Raw genomic sequence first — 16,540 nt, forward strand, 5'->3', positions numbered from 1 at the left:
ATCGGCTCACCTGAGTGCTCTGCCCATGGTCTCGTAGTTCATATCAGGCTTGTTTTTGTGCTTCCCCCACAGCTTAGACACAGCCTTGGAGTCCACCAGCTTAAAAATGCCCTTCTCTCTCTGCGTCCACTTGATGTATTTGGGACAGGTGTTTTTGTCCTGCAGCAAGGCCAGGAGGAACTCCCACAAGTAGATAGTGTTACCTGCAACAGCAAGGGGCTTTTATAGTCCTCTGTCGACTCATTAAAAGTTTAGACTTCTTAAACACCTTTCATCTTTCACACCCGATTCCACAGGTCTTATTTAACACACGGAATTGGCAGAGGTGCAATTATTGGATTCTTTCTCATAACCCTAATAAATCAATTGTCCTTTCGCACAAGCCTACGCGGGCATGGAATTAATTAGAGGGGCTTGGCAGTAGATTATTCTTGTTTGTTGTGTGCCTTGGCCAGAAGTGGTTAAAAACAGCTACCCTGGCAGCAGGGGCTGGAGAATGAAAAGACTGGCATGTCAGGGTGATGTATATGTATGCGGCCGGCCTCCTCTCTGAGCTGGGAATGGGCCGCATGCATAAGGCGCCGGTGTCAGGACAGCATTGATGTGCCCTCCAGCCCACTATCAGTTTTAGTTCCCTCAAAACACAGCACTTTAAGGGGACCTCATCAATTAAGAAGCCTCAGCTCTGCCTCTCTCCGCCAGCAAAGCCCCGGTAAGAGCGATGCGCGGTGCATATGAGAGAGAACTGCTACTTTCCAACTTATTTCCCTTCACGCTCAAGCAGCAATGTGAGGTCATGCTTACCTTTGCCCTCTTTGCTTTTTTTCTTCAGTGGGAGAGCGGGATTGGTAATGGGAGAGCAAGGCCGCACCGGTCTTGGTTTACGCACTGCAAAAAGATTAAAAGAAGTTTGAAAAATAGTAACAGACTAAATATTAATTTCGTTAACCATTCATCCCATTGCCAAATATATATATATTTTTTTTTTATTAAAATAAATCCTCCTAACCAGCTTTGCCTGGCTTGGAGACCTTAGGCTACTTTTGCATTCTTTTGTCTCAACTTCAGTATTTAGTGTAAAGTAGGACATCAAGAGATAACGACTGTGGTGTACACTGCCCTCTACTGGAGATTTAGTGGTACCTTTGGGTTTCCTGGCAGGCTTGGAGAGGTTCTTTTGAGGGGTCTCATCCATGGAGGACGTATCCTCATCCAAATTAACATCCATGCAGCCATTTGAGAGCTGCTCTGGACGCAGGGAAATGTAGGTCAGGGGTGATTCCAGCATTGACCCATATGTGTGAACTACAGAGCAGAAGATGTCAAGAATGAGAGGCTGTTTATAGTACTGCTTCCTCAAACATTCCAAATATCTTTTTAAACTAGTATGAAAAAATAGTACCAGTGTGTGCTAAATGACTTAACATGACGGGAAGGTATAAAGTGTTTTCAAGAATTCTCCCCACATGCACTGCTAAATAAACGGCACCAAGTAAACAGACAGTGAGTCATCACATACTCATGCGCTTCTCATCCAGGATGTTATTAGGAGATTCCATGTTCAGCAGGGCTTCAGCTGCCTCAATGGTCTCCATATTGTCCTCTCCACCTGAGACTGAAGTCTCTACTGTGGACAAGCACAACAAGCACTTACTAAACACGTTTCTCTCACTTCAGTGGTACTTCGCTATTGAAACATAGTTGCAATCATGTTATTTTATTGGGTATATGGGTGTTTCTTTATCTTTCACTTTCAGCCCTGTGAATTTCTAGAGAGTAAAATCCTGTTTAAATATTCTTTCACACTCTCACTTGTTTATATAATTTGCCTACTAACAATGCCCAACAGTGTGTGTACATGCACCACGGGAGATTTGTGTCATTTCATTTCCTGGATATCTCAAATTCTGTATTGTGTTTAATAAAATTCAGTGGTGGAAATGACATTTGTAACTTTTCTCAATAACTAATTTGTCAAATTAATAACTAATTTGTCTTTCAAAGTCTAACTTCTGAACATAGCATTGTATATCTTCTAAATACACAACATTAAATAATATTTTCACTTTTTTGCATAATTTGGCAAAAATAAAGCTTGATTGGAAATGACGGTCAATAAAACTGCTCTACTTACAAGTGATATTTATCTTGATTTTCTTTGTTTTCTTCAATCATTTGAATCTCATATTTGGTCCCAAATTGTATCAAGATTTAAGACATACATTTATTTTTAATGAATATTGATGGAGCAACATAATTTCTGTGAAAATAACAACTGAAGGTTGTTTTGAATAAAATCATATATATATATATATATATATATATATATATATATATATATATATATATATTTAAAAGGTGGTGAGGGGATTTTTTTTTTTAATAACAAATCTAAGAAAAACTTAAGAAAAACAATGTGTTTAATATTGGACTTTAGCCCCTGCAACAGTGGGCCCTTTTTACCCCAAATACTATCCTTTCACTTATTGGACAGTTATTGAAATGCTTCTGATATGATCACAATTGAAAATTGAAAATGACAAATACGTATTTTGTCTCAAAATAAATGTGATAATTTTCAAGACATTCATTAACTACATAAAATGTACAACATTTTAAAATATTTATATATTAAATATTATCAAATGACCTTAATATCAAACTTTAAACATTACACATGGTTTGGAACATTTTGCAGTTCATAGGTGTTTGGGAAAGTACAGTAGTACTTTTTCATGCTGTTTAGTGTTTTGGGACAAAATAAAATCAAAAAGGAGCCTTTTACCCCAATTAGCCTTTAGCCCCATTGTACCCTAAATATAAAATTGGTTATTTGTTCACTCTTTTGATTAGACTATCATTGTTTTAAATGTAATAATTTGTCATTTTAAATGTATTTTTATAGTTTCATATTTAAAGTCTGGGTTTGGGATGAAGCTAAAACAATTACTGTAAATGTGTACATGAAAAGGCATTTGAAAAATACCAAAAATAAAATTACGAAGGCCTGGGTTGGCGCAGTTTTGGCGGCACGAGGGGGACCTACACAATATTAGGCAGGTGATTTTAATGTTGTAGCTGATTGGTGTATATTCTTTGATAATATCATCATTCAATCTGAAACTATTGATTATAGGATGATGGCTTGTAGGTTTAAATGTAAACTTTTTACTTTTCATGCAAAGCACCTTTTTGTACAATACTTAAAATCAGAGTAAAACATTAAAAACTTCTATTTTATATAGGCTACATCCCTGCCACCATCTATTTTTTTCCCATTTTCATTACAAGAAACACATTCATCAAGTGGTAGGGAAAAATCTGTCACAGAAAAAAGTCCCACCGTAAATGGAGTCTATGATTGCGATCACGAGCTGCACTTACCAGATAGGCCCACATCTCCCATGATGTTCTCTTCCACCACATCCTCCATGCCATCCACCATGATGCCATTAGTCACCTCATCGGCCTCCAGTCCAGAGTACACCTGCATGAGGTCTGCGGCAGGCACTTGCTCCACGATCACCGCTGGAAACACTGAAGGGTCATCCAGCTGTGATGGAAAAAACAGAGAGATAAATGCATCATTGATCTAAAATCAAGCCAATACACTCACCATTGTGCAATGCTTTTTGTAGAAAGGCAGAAAAGTGCACCATAATTGCTGTAAAATACAAGAATTTGCCCCTTCCCCATAGATGAAAGCCTCTATTCCACAATCATCCTGGTTACTCGTACTCACAGAGTCTGCAGCTAATGGCCCATTCATAATGGCTTTAACCTGAGCCAGTTCCGTCATTTGTTTGGACTCTACTGCACGTCAGCATAACAACAAGACATTATCCATAAGCCAGAGACAGGACTGTGTGGTATCATGAGAGAATGATGTAAACACAGAAGTTCTGTACTATAGTTCCAGTAAGGCATGTATACACATAACCCTGCTTGCTCTCATGAACTCCATACCAGGAACACCAGTCCAGGCTTCCACATTTCCACTGCAGCATTCCTGAGTGAGGGTGGAGATCACAGATACACTGCACAGGGGGGAACAGAGGAAATAGCTGGTACTGGACTCCAAAGCCACAGGAAAACGCTCCTCACCCCCTGCCACAGTCAGCACAACCCTCCTGCCAAAATATACCACCACTCTTAGTAAAAAAAAAAAAAAAAAACATGGTTTTCTAAATTTCTCGCTCAGGATGAGTCACGGCTGCACTCATTGATGGCCAGCGATTTGAGGGGCTTTTTCATCCATTTATGGCCAAAACTGCCATTCTAAGTACAGTGTTCCCAACCCTTTTGACCAATGAAATTCCATTACTTTTCCAGTCCATCATGACAACTAGATATAAATTTATAAACATTGATGGTCCTGAAAGACTATGTTGTTTCCCTTAAAGGGTTCAATACAAGTTAAGTGTTACAAATGATCTTGTTTACAAAGTTACAGTGAGGCACTTACGATGGAAATGAATGCAGACAATGAATGTGAATGTGGCCAGTTTTTTGGAGGGTATAATTTTATAAAAGCGCTTGTATTAATTATTCTGTTAAAACTCATTTATTATTTGAGCAGTACATTTTTTTAAATGGTAATTTTTAGTCATTTTAGGGTTTGTTGACTTTACAACATCATGGTAACGAAGTTGTGAAACTGGCTATAACTTTACACAGACAAGATTTGCAAGTTAGTTTATCACACTAAAATCCTTTGCCTTTGTCTGTAGCTATACTTTTGAAACATTGAAAATTTTAACGTTTGTGGATTGGCCCCATTTACTTCCATTTTAAGAGCCTCATTGTAAACCAGATTTTTGCTTGTAACTTGTATTGAACTCAGAATATTCCCTTTAAGTTAGTAGTGTTATAGAGTTCACATGCACCACTATTTCTTAATCATAATGCTTGTTGGACTCTCGAAATCAAAATTTGGCAAAATTCAGCAGCACCATCTTTGATTTTGGACAGGAATGACAATGCGGCTGTGTGGCATAGACATACAGTCTTTTCAATAGGCTGCACTTCAGTTTAAAGTGTTTTTGGATCATTCCACGGACAAAACATTGATAAAATATCTCTCCAAGGACATTCAGTAGACAAAAAACTCCAGACAACATGAGAAGTGTAAAATCAGATGGGATCTAGGAGCTATATACAGCGTTACATTGTGAGTGACATTGAAGAGATGGTCTATCCCTTACAGCCTCATTTTCATTCCCATACAAATGATGTCACTAATGTGAATAAGGTCTATCGATTTTAGTAAACCGACCTATCTCTGTGAAGAAATAAAATAATGATGCTACCAACTTTCCAAGATTATTTTTTATTTTTTTACCTGTAGTTTTGCTCAAATATCATAGGTGAAAATTTCCATTTTGACCCCTCTCTACAAAATAATGGATTCCTCAGTAAATATTGATCCATGGCATTTCTTCGTCATTTATGTTTATCTTTCACCAGACAAAAATAAAAAATAAATAAATAATACTAATTGAGCTGGGGACCTCTAAACTGACTTGGAATGCCCCAGTAATATTTTCTGCCCAAAACTTCACTATGGAAATATAATGACTTTTCCCAGTCTGCAAATCACAATGTTACAATTCCCTGGTATTTCCAGGTTTTCCATGGTAAACCCTGAAGCAGCCACTGAGTGAGTGACTGTGTACGTGTATGTGTGTTTTACCAAAGGTCTCATTAGCTGGACTGCAGCTCTAATTAGCTCTCTGGCAGACAATCCATGCAAACAAGGCAAAATGTGTCAGAATATGAGTGAACACTGACAGAACAGGAATAATTCAGGAGAAACAGCCGTCTGACCGAGCACTGATGACCTTTAAACTGACACTTTTGACAGCTGAATGTGGACTGATTAAATTATGCATTCATTCATTGTGATCAAGAAAGTGACTGCCTTTCTTCTGAGAATACATTTCAGGATTTATTCTCTCCCTTCAGAAAAACACTGGGAATTGAAAATGCACGAGCATATGTGTGTTGTTGTGTAATGTAACCACGAGATGGCATCAGAGTGCAGTTGATTATTTTTACAGTTGTGTTACTTAAGTATGAAGACCAGCCAAACAAACATATCCCGCTGACACACAGGTACTTAAAATCTATGGTTCCAAGGGAAATAACCACAAAGGCTCTGATATTTTGCAATATCTGATCAATGTAATATAGCACTTTTGGATTGCGTGACACAAATGAGTCAATATGGTTATGCAGCCCCATAAGCAAGATTGTGAAACATAAGCCATGTTCCATCTTCCTTTGGCAGGACTTGTGTTTTGTTTCATCATCCTTGTACTATTCACTGCTGTTATGGCATTTTCCCCAGGGACTCGACGAATTTGGCTTTCCAAATTTCAGTCAGTTGGATTTGTGGATTTTGGTGACACCAAATCCACACTACTATAAAATAATTCACTGGAAGAATACACTGCAAACACTCATACTAAAATCATACTAAATCAAATCAATTAGTTTGAAGTACTGCAGTGATGCCTAAAAAGCACTTGGACACTTAAAGCCATACTTAAACTGAATTTTTGTGCATTAGATAACAAAATATCAAACCAAATGGGATCTGCAAATAAATGATGCCAGGTTTTGTTTTTTCCTTCAAAACTAACTTCACTTTTCTATTTTTGCAATTACTTTTAATCATCTGGTCTTTAACCAAAGTTTGCACAGGTGTCCTATCAGAGTAAACACAGGTGTAGCTCATCACATTATCTATTGACATGTTCCACAAACATCTGACAAGTGTCCAAATACATTTGTTTTAATTTAGACATCATATCTATTTCTGTGTTATTTTTAAATTTTTAGACTTATGTTTTGCTTGGAAAGTGTGCTTGTGATATCTTTCTTCAAGATAAATGTCACTTGGTTGGTTTTATATTTCAGCCTGATGTTATAAACATTACATGACCATCGAAACATTTTTTGCAAAACAAAATTACGTGCATTATTACATGTTTCTCTGCAGTTTCCCGTGAAATGTCCAGCAGGGGGCACCAAAAGTAAGTGAAATAGTGTGGTAATCAGATGAGAACAGTTCTTTGTTGTTGTTTTAAAGCATCCTAAAAGCAAATGAGAGATGAACAAAACAAACAAACATTCTTACCCTTAACCAACACCTAAAACTGAAAGTGTCCTAAAAGCAAATGCGACATGAAAACCACATTATTTTGTATCGCTTCTATGACACTTTCGTCTCACGTGTCAACACACCTGGGCATCTGCAAGTATAGCCCAATACTCTATCAGGTGAGCTACCGTGGAAGCTAATCAGATTTAAATAAGTGAGCAAATGTAGTTGATTCTGTAATACAAGCTTGTAAATTTGTGTTTTTCAAAAGTAAAAATAAATACGTTACAGCGTTTCAATATCATAACATTGCTGTGTGTGAGCAATAGTGTGAAAATAAGTGTTTATAAAGTAATATTCAGCTGTCGTAAACGTGATTTGTGTGAAAGAGAATAAAACGCACAGTTGTTAATTTCACCAGGAAACTGCAGAGAAACTTAAAAGTCAGTTTGCAAAGATTTGGTTTTAGCAACGTTCATTCTATGAGACTAGTTTTGATATTTTGTGATATATAAACCAAATAGAGTGCAAGTATGAGTTTGTGTGAGTGTCTATGTATGCGTGAAAAACAGATTTGCATCCCAGCGGCTGCACTAAGTTGTTCTTAGAGAAATTTATTAACTAGATGAGACATGGGCGAATCCCACACGTCCTGACTGTTGAGTAAGCAGGAGACATAGTTCTGCTCTCTGCGTCCATACAATCCCTCCTTATTCTCCCACCCTCTGGTACTACAGACATCATGATTATGCAAAAACCTGTGATCAGTTTACATAGACTCTCTCGAACTGCTCGACAGGTCAATGCAAAATAGCAGAACCTGACTGAACTTAGCCTATACATAGCTGAAGCTATCAAATATATTAGGGCCATAAAATTCATGTAATTTGCAATCTGATCAATTTATTATTGCATAAACAAGGCGTACAAAATCTACTTAATAGCTCAGCGTTAATAAATGTTGCCGATATTAATGTTTACACAGCAGTCAAATAAAAGTCTCCATCTATTAGATGACAGTTGCACATTAGTAGAGAGAAAACTTCTCTTTCAAAAGAACTGGTAGTGTTATAAACATGCAACATCCTTCTTTTTCACAGTCATCAGCCACATTTCTAAAAGGGAAACATCAGATAAAGAGTATGCATTTGCATAGTCGAGTTCCGTGTTCCTATTGTGTGAATAAAACAGATAGCATACTGCATGTTCCGCTCTCTCTTCTGCTTTACCTAATGCTACTCACAATGCACCATGCTTGACGATCCTACTGATACAATACAAGAACCCCACTTGCAGGGGTAGAGCCTAATTTCCCTTTCTTGGATCATTCTGTTACAACCAGATGCGACCTCTGCGATTTGTGCAATTTGTCCACAATGACAGCAAAAATACTGCAAAATGCCACATAATCACAGCCAATGTTTAATACACAGTTAATTGTGTTATCAGTGTCTAATTTCTGAGCAACTAGCACCACCTAACGGAATTGCGTAAATAAACATCTGTTATGCAAGTTGTGACAGAGCCCAGCTCTGGTATTAATTTGTGAAATCGTTATCTGGTCCAATACTGTGCTCATGTATTAGTACTCGTACTTGTTACACATACTCAATACCAAAACCCAATACCATGCAGCGCTTGTACAACATTGGTTGTATAAACATTGCCACACAAAAAGGATACATGTGGAGATATTTCACATTTAAAAACATCTATTAAATCAATGAATTGCCATTATACACGTCTGCACTGAGCTGCTGTTGTTCGAGCATATTTTCCAGAAAGAAAAGTATTCCGTTTTCCGGAAGTAACGTATTAACGGAATTAACGGGGGGGGGCAAAAGCAAGTGAAAAGTTGCCTTAATTAGACAAGGTTTTTAAGGTGAATGTTTAACCTAAAACTTTAACCTAAACCTAATCAATTGTCATAAAGTCATAAGCCGTTGAGAACTCGTAATGTGTGTGGAAGTGAATAAAATGGACAGTTGTTGTAGTGTCTCTAGTGTTAATTTCTAAAACTGTGGCGAAATGTAGAACATGACACGTAAAAGTCAGTTTGCAAAAATGTAGTTATAGTAATGTTCATTCTGTGAGACTAGGTTATGTAAGATGGTTATAAGCTCTTGTATTTAATGTTATTATTAGTGGAGTTAAGAGTTAAACAGGCTACCCTCAAAGCGTTAGTGCCTCGGTGCTATACTTGAATATGACAGCATTACTATGTATCGGTATGGGCGAGTATCCAAGCGAAAGTATCAGTAACCATTCTCTGTCTCTAAAAATGGTTTTGTGCATCTCTATTTTTTACTGTATAAATTGGTGCTAGAGATCTCGGCATAGTACACAACTGCTGTTGAGCACAGTTGCCAAACTCAGACACAGTGGCTTAATATCATTTCACTCCCATTACAAGATAATTTGACTTATGGAGGCAATTATTGACAAAATTCAGTTCAACATGGCTAATCATTATGGTCCAGACATGGACACATGTCCGTCCTCCACAACACCAATGTGTGGAAAAAACCCCACACACAGAGATTTACACAAATAATACGGCAGGGCTAGTCTTTCAGGGTCCCCCAAAAAACAGCTCTAGTGTTTGTAGTGGAAGTCAAAAAGATATCTGAGACTGTGGGGCAACCAGAAAAGCATATTTGTGACAGGCCAGTAATAGAATGAATGGGTTTAGGGATTTACTGAGAAGCCAGAGTCATACAAAACAATAGTAGTTTTCTGGGTGGAAAGGGACTCTTCTCCCACACTACCTTAGAACAAGTTGGGCAGGTTAGGCCTGAATCCAGGCAGCCATTTTCTTTCAGTTTGTAAGAAAAGAGGCATGGAATATATAGAAGAACTGTCACACCTGATCATATTCACATGACTACACAAACACACATGTAGGATGAAGATCAAGATTCTGGAATCAACTGAGCTCAGACAGAACAAAAGGACACATGGAAAACATATGAAGAACATACAGTACATGTACACTCATGAACATGACAGCACAACAGCATATGAACAAACAGAATTGACGTTTAGTGTACTGTTATTTCTAGCTCTCATATGTTTCCAGACTCACTCTTGTAGGACCAGACACACTGAGTTCAGGCTGACTGGCGATTCTTACATCTCAGTATTTCCATCTGAGCCCTGCCAGTAATCCACACTGTCATCTCCCAAACCTTCCTCCCTCCCCTCCCTTGTTGCCATCAAAAGCACAGACCTCCACTCTACCCTTGCAAAACCTTCTTTAAACATGGTCATTGCAGCTAGATGGGCAGATACTAAACAAAGAGATCCACAAGTTTACGTGCCATATAACAAAGATTTCTGGCACCAAAATATTTAAGGGCTCTCAGATCGACCAGTCATCATCATGATGGGACTATCCATCCTCTGTAGTAGGGTCAGCACACCTTCGGCCAATATGTTGTGATTTTGAGATCATTGGCGGATCACTGACTCTACTTTTCAGTACATAAATCTACTCACAACCTTGTTCATGGATAATGCAACATTTTTGTTTTAAATATTTTTTGTGAATTTTGAGAAAATAAGTGTTTGTCTAAATATGAAAATTAAATTACAAATTTACAATTACAATATATCTCCAGGCCCATAGCAGGTATTTAGATCTCTGTGTCAGCATCGGCCATAAAAAAACCATATTGGCCTAACACTAATGAACAACAAACTTGATTGTGATGTACCTGATTGATTTCATCCATCCCATTGCTGGCGAACTCAAAGACGAGCTCGCTGGACTGGACCACAGTGGTCATGGTGTTGTTGGGAAAGAGAGGGTGGGACACTGGCTGACGGGCAGAGGGTTCCTACCCCTCCGCACACTCCCCGGACCGCTTAGCTCCGCACCACACCCCTCGGCACAGGAAGCACTTTGTGGCAGCAACACTGCTGAGATAATCTGCTGCTTTCACAAAACGAGAGGCACTGTTAGGTAAAAACAGTGTTCCCTTTTTGGTCTTGTACACCGCTGATGTTTTTTTCCAGCTGAAGTGATGGACAGGGTGGTAGAGAGCTCAGAGCAATGAAGACTGTGTGATGGAGGGTTCTTCTCGCTCTGAGACACAGTCCTGCTCCAGCTGCGTCTGAGGCATCTAAATCTTTAAGAGAGAGAAGAAAAAAAGAAAAGAGCGAAACAGAGAGGAAAAGGAACATTAGAAAACTGAGCAAACTGGGCTGTGTCACATCATCAGAGAGAGAGGGGCTGTGATGGCCAGACGAGACTGAGATGGTACCGCTGGGACCAGGGCAAGGGTCTTATTTTTCAACTGTGAAGCGTTTACTCACTCAGGGGGAGTCAATCAGTTCACCAATCTTATTTTTGTCATTTCAGTCCCGCAAACAGCTGCCTCATAGTCAGACTCTGAGGAAGTCTGGTCGGGCAGAATGAAAATGGGCGAGTGGAAAAATGCATTCTGCTTTCCAGAGACATACTCATCATCAGCACACTTCACCTTCTCTCGCTCTGACTTCTGTGTTTTTTTATTTTTTTTTATTATAATTTTATCCCCTTTTCTCCTCAACTTGGTATGCCCAATTCCCACTACTTACAAGGTACTCGTGGTGGCGTGGTTACTCGCCTCAATCTGGGTGGCGGAGGACAAGTCTCAGTTATCTCTACTTCTGAGACAGTCAATCCGTACATCTTATCACGTGGCTCGCTGTGCATGACACCGCGGAGACTCAGAGCATGTGGAGACACATGCTACTCTCTGCGATCCACGCACAACTTACCACGTGCCCCATTGAGAGTGAGAACCACTAATCATGACCATGAGGAGGTTACCCCATGTGACTATACCCTCCCTAGCAACCAGGACAATTTGGTTGCTTAGGAGACCTGGCTGGAGTCACTCAGCACTCCCTGGATTTGAACTTGTGACTCCAGGGGTGGTAGTCAGCTTCAAAACTCGCTGAGCTACCCAGGACCCCGCTCTGACTTCTGTTAAACTTCTGAGATCACAACAATACAACTGTTGCATCAATCTACCATAACATTAAATTGTTAACATGCAATTTAAAAGTTACATAACAGTGGGACTAAAACATTTTTCTTTTAAAATGTCATGTAAACACCTTAGTCCGATGGAAGACTTATTTAAAGTCAGAATAACAGACTTAGATAATGTGATTGGTCTCGGTATTGTGTGCATGCACCGGAAGTCAAAGGTGATGCGTGACATGCATTTAACACTTAGCTCAATTATAACTGCATGTTTAAACTTACTGACTGACCACACTTGAGAGTTCTGTATTCAAAGAAAGAAAAAGGGTAAATGTCAACATCTTCAAAGCTGAGACCTGCATCTGTGCAGGTTTCAGGCTGGCATTCAAGTAGGCCTGAACTGGAAAGTGCATGCTTAACTCAGCAAGGTTCAGCCGTGGTAAGCGAGTCTCTTTAGTGGTGGTGGTAGTGTGGAGGACGGGGGGAGGGGCATGGATTGCCACAGAATATGAGATCACCCAGTCTGATCAAAGTGGTACTGTAAACAGGGTTGGGTTATCAGTAACATGAGTTGAAGGGCCCAGAACACACCCTCTTCCAAAGTCCACATCACTCCTCATATAACAGTTTATCGAAAAAAGAGTCACAGGCTGCTAAGAGAGAGAGAGAGAGAGAGAGAGCGAGAGTACCCTCTGCCCAGGCCTGAGGCAGCAAGAAGGAACAGGAGGGGCTGGTGTCTGGTTAAAGATTAAATGAGAGAAGGGTAGGTTTGGCTGAACCACTGAATGGGGGTTTAAAATGGCAGTGGAGCGGCCCATTTCTCCTCTGTGTCAGGGTGGGGCTTGTTTGCTTTGAAAGGACAGTGTGTGTGTCCACAAGTGCATACCATTTTGAATGGTGATGGGGTAGGCTGGGTGGGTAAAAGGGTACAGGGTACAGTTAAAGATATGAGAAAGATAGTCTGGCAGTCAATGTAGGTGGCAAGGAGGTCAAACAAATGTAATTTTTTTTGCCTCTGGCTTTGCTAAAGACCTCTGCAGCAGCTGGAGTTTTGTCCTCAACAAGTAGACTTGCGCAGCGTCTCCCTGGTGTGAAAGAACAGGACGGGGGTATACCACAACATAGCGGCCCAGCCACTTATTACCACTCACTGGACGGGATCTCCAGGGCCCCAGACTCCAGCCTCCATCTCACACAGCATGGAGCCAACATATAGAGAACCCTGCTGTGGGTTCCCTTTTTCTACATTGGTCACTGATAGTGTCAAGACAAGCTTTTTGACCTGATGCAACTCAATTCACTAAAACTATTTGGTGGTGCTTGCCCATGCAAAACCTGCCACCATGATGCTAGGGTGTTCTGGGTGTTGTTAGGTGGTAGCTACATTCAAATTTAGGGGGAAATTCATCAAGAATTAATTGTGCCCAGTAGGGCTGCCTCAACCAAATATATTCCTAGTCAACTAGGAGTTAATTTAAGCCATTAGTCAACAAGTTTCCCATTTATGATATTAATTTAATTACTTGAATATATTTTTGAGGGGGGCATCAGAAAATGGATTGAGTTCCAGTGCTGAGAAAGAATGTTATAAGTAACTGTTCTACATTACAGAGAAATACTAAACCATAATAATGAGACTTTAAAATAAAAACCTTACAAGTGCACGTATGAAGCGAGCCGCAGTGACACCGGCAAAAGCTGTCTTGAATGTGTCGAAAAAAAAAACAGCAAGGAGACTGTCTGAACATTTTGTTAATTTATAGAGAGAAACGCACATTAGGGTTGTGCCAACAGACGATAATCTTGGGGATCAAAGATGGTCAGAGTGATCGCCAATAGCCGATGCCTTTGATGATGTCAAGACCAAATTTGGCTTGTTTCCCCATGTATAAAATTATTATTATTATTAGACTATTATTATCATCATCAAATTAACATTACAAAAAATGTGTCCATAGACACAGACACGCGCTTGAAGAAAAACTTTTAATATATTATTAAGAATAGATGACATAAAAGTCATCTATGCACATGTATGACACGCTGATACAGAGGCGTGGAGACTCGTGGAGCACAAGCATCTAAAAGGTTCTCACTCTTTGTTTCGGTCTTCCGTTTTTTTTGTTTTTTTTGCAAGAACAGTATCGTCTATGAGTGCTGCAAATGACCCCAGACATCTCAGCTCAGGAGGTGTTTTGAGTTCGGTTCACTTTATTTCCACAAAGCAGTTTATTGTGAGAAACACTGCAGCCTATATCCTACATCTGTAATTAAAACATAAAATAATACAAAAACACGTTCGCCTCAAACCATGATTCATATTTCAGTGATTATTATCATCATTATAATTATTATTTTTACATTTATAATTGTTTTTATGTCTTCATTTGTGTAAGTAATTTTCCACCATGATGATGGTAAATGGAAAGGTGTGTGTGTGTGTGTGTGTATATATATATATAAAATTCTTTTATCACTTCGTTATTTTAATTGCTTTTTCATTTATGCAATTTGAATTTAGAAATGTATTTTATTTAAAGTTTTTAATTTTTTAAATAAATTACATTTTCAAAGCAAAATCACTAAAGCAAGAATATTCACTGATCCTGTGATATTGGATATATATATATATATATATATATATATATATATATATATATATATATATATATATATATATATATCGTGAAGGAGGAACAAAACAAATTTATTCTCACACATTTTCCCTGATAACAAAATACCCAACCAGTAGAGAATGCACAGATGATGTAGGTTCTTTGCCAGAGAGATGTTGACTGTTGTAAAACCATCTTTTAAAAAGTTGAACAACACACATTTTAATTGCACTTATTTTTCTTTTTTTCTGGTTTCATTAGAATTTTTTGTTAAAATAAATAAAGTAAAAAGTTATATGTTTTAAATCAAGGTGTCTTGCTTTATTGTGTAGGCTTAACCCTAACCCTGCTTAATGAAAATTACCCCATAGTACAACCTAGCATCCAACCAGTGGTAATACCGGTGTTTGTCATTTTTATGTGGAGTTTTTTTCTGCGACCAACCGACTAATCAAAACATGGTCAACCAAGACTCTTTTCATCAACTAACCTTTGGTCGATTACAGGGGGCAGCCTTAGTCCCCAGTAAAAGCACAGTTTATTTGAACACACTGTCTGCACTTGTTTTATGCTTTATTTGAACACAATTTGAATGCCACAAATCCAATCTTGCAAGTCGGTTCTGAGTGCTATAGTGTGGAGAATGCAGCAGATCACCTTGATCTACTTTGGACTGTACAGCACAGCATCCCTCCACTATTTTGAAAGAGTCAACTCTTTAACATGCCGAAGTTGCACTGGACTACATACGCATCTGGATATATGCCCAGTTATAAAACTCATTTGATCATTACTAGATTAATTACTGCTGCCATGATTAATATAAAAAGTACACCAGAGTCTCTTTTAAATAGAATTCAGTTCACCTCCTACTTTCCTCAGGTGGTAATAGCACAAATTTATTGTGCCGGGCAAATATTAAGTCCTTGAGCTGCTGAAAAAAAAAGCATTCTATAATGAGACAAATTTACATGGAAAGGAGGCTTGTTTGTGTGGAAAGGAATGACAATGACTGTTTTCAGGACTGATTACTCCTACTTAAACTAGATTGCAGGTAGTAAGTCACTGAGATGAAATTTTTGCAATAAAATAACATGTGCAAAGGTGGCACAACTGTTTAGTGAATTCACTCATCAATCATCATTTGCACTGTTTAAGACATGAGCCAATAATATTAGCAGTAGGTGGTTACTTACTGGCCCATGTCAAAGAGCCCACCCCCAAGCCTCTATGACAATTTTCTCTCTAGATTTGGCTTGGGTGCCTGCTAAATTATGGGCCCTATTTTATTAAATGTAAATTTTACTGCTTGAAAAATTAATAACACACCTCTCCTCAACAAAGTCACACAGTTTGAGGAACCATTCATGTCTATAGCGCAAATGTTGCATGGCAAAATGTATTTAAAAACGTATTTTTTTTAAACTAATCCAGAGTATGAGCATGAGTAATAGTGAAGCTTACCTTAGCAAAAACAACTAACTATGTTTCTATGAAAGACATAGTTAACGAGTTCCTGTGCACTAGAGAGTCGTGATGGCAAATTGGTACTTTGGTACCAAGTCGATACTACAATAAAAAAGATGTAAACATACCAGTGTTTCTGCAGTACTGGTAACACCAAGCAAAGACTCCCCTGCATGACAAACGGCTCATTTCAAATGCTTACACGCTTATATGAGCATGTGCTCTGTTACACCTTTTACACAAAAATGGGCATATTATTAATCAAAATAAAATAGTGAAAGGTCCTCTTGAGATTATCAATAGTGTGATTTTTAAACCACTGGTTTAATTAAATAAATACAGTCTGCATGTGCTGCGTGCTTTAAAACACATGTGAAT

General features: G+C 38.6%; 2 protein-coding genes across 6 annotated transcripts in view; one reads left to right on the forward strand and one right to left on the reverse strand.

Annotated features, from left to right (window-relative positions):
- LOC127663229 (uncharacterized) overlaps positions 1-16,540 on the forward strand; it is a 516,242-nt gene that overhangs the window by 207,327 nt on the left and 292,375 nt on the right. The gene's annotated exons all lie outside the window — the stretch shown is intronic.
- elf1 (E74-like ETS transcription factor 1) overlaps positions 1-16,540 on the reverse strand; it is a 60,244-nt gene that overhangs the window by 4,451 nt on the left and 39,253 nt on the right. For 3 of the 5 annotated variants that reach the window (XM_052154735.1, XM_052154734.1, XM_052154736.1), the window contains exons 2-7: positions 10,822-11,235; positions 3,385-3,553; positions 1,520-1,627; positions 1,144-1,305; positions 805-888; positions 11-203 (exon numbers count right to left, since the gene is read on the reverse strand). In XM_052154735.1, the coding sequence (XP_052010695.1) occupies positions 11-203; positions 805-888; positions 1,144-1,305; positions 1,520-1,627; positions 3,385-3,553; positions 10,822-10,893 (788 nt within the window). In that variant the 5' untranslated portion in view covers positions 10,894-11,235. The remainder of the gene's footprint in view (positions 1-10; positions 204-804; positions 889-1,143; positions 1,306-1,519; positions 1,628-3,384; positions 3,554-10,821; positions 11,236-16,540) is intronic. The other 2 variants (XM_052154737.1, XM_052154738.1) reach the window with 2 other exon arrangements.

The sequence above is a fragment of the Xyrauchen texanus genome, chromosome 23 (assembly GCF_025860055.1).
Source record: "Xyrauchen texanus isolate HMW12.3.18 chromosome 23, RBS_HiC_50CHRs, whole genome shotgun sequence".
In the NCBI taxonomy this organism is placed as follows: domain Eukaryota; kingdom Metazoa; phylum Chordata; class Actinopteri; order Cypriniformes; family Catostomidae; genus Xyrauchen; species Xyrauchen texanus.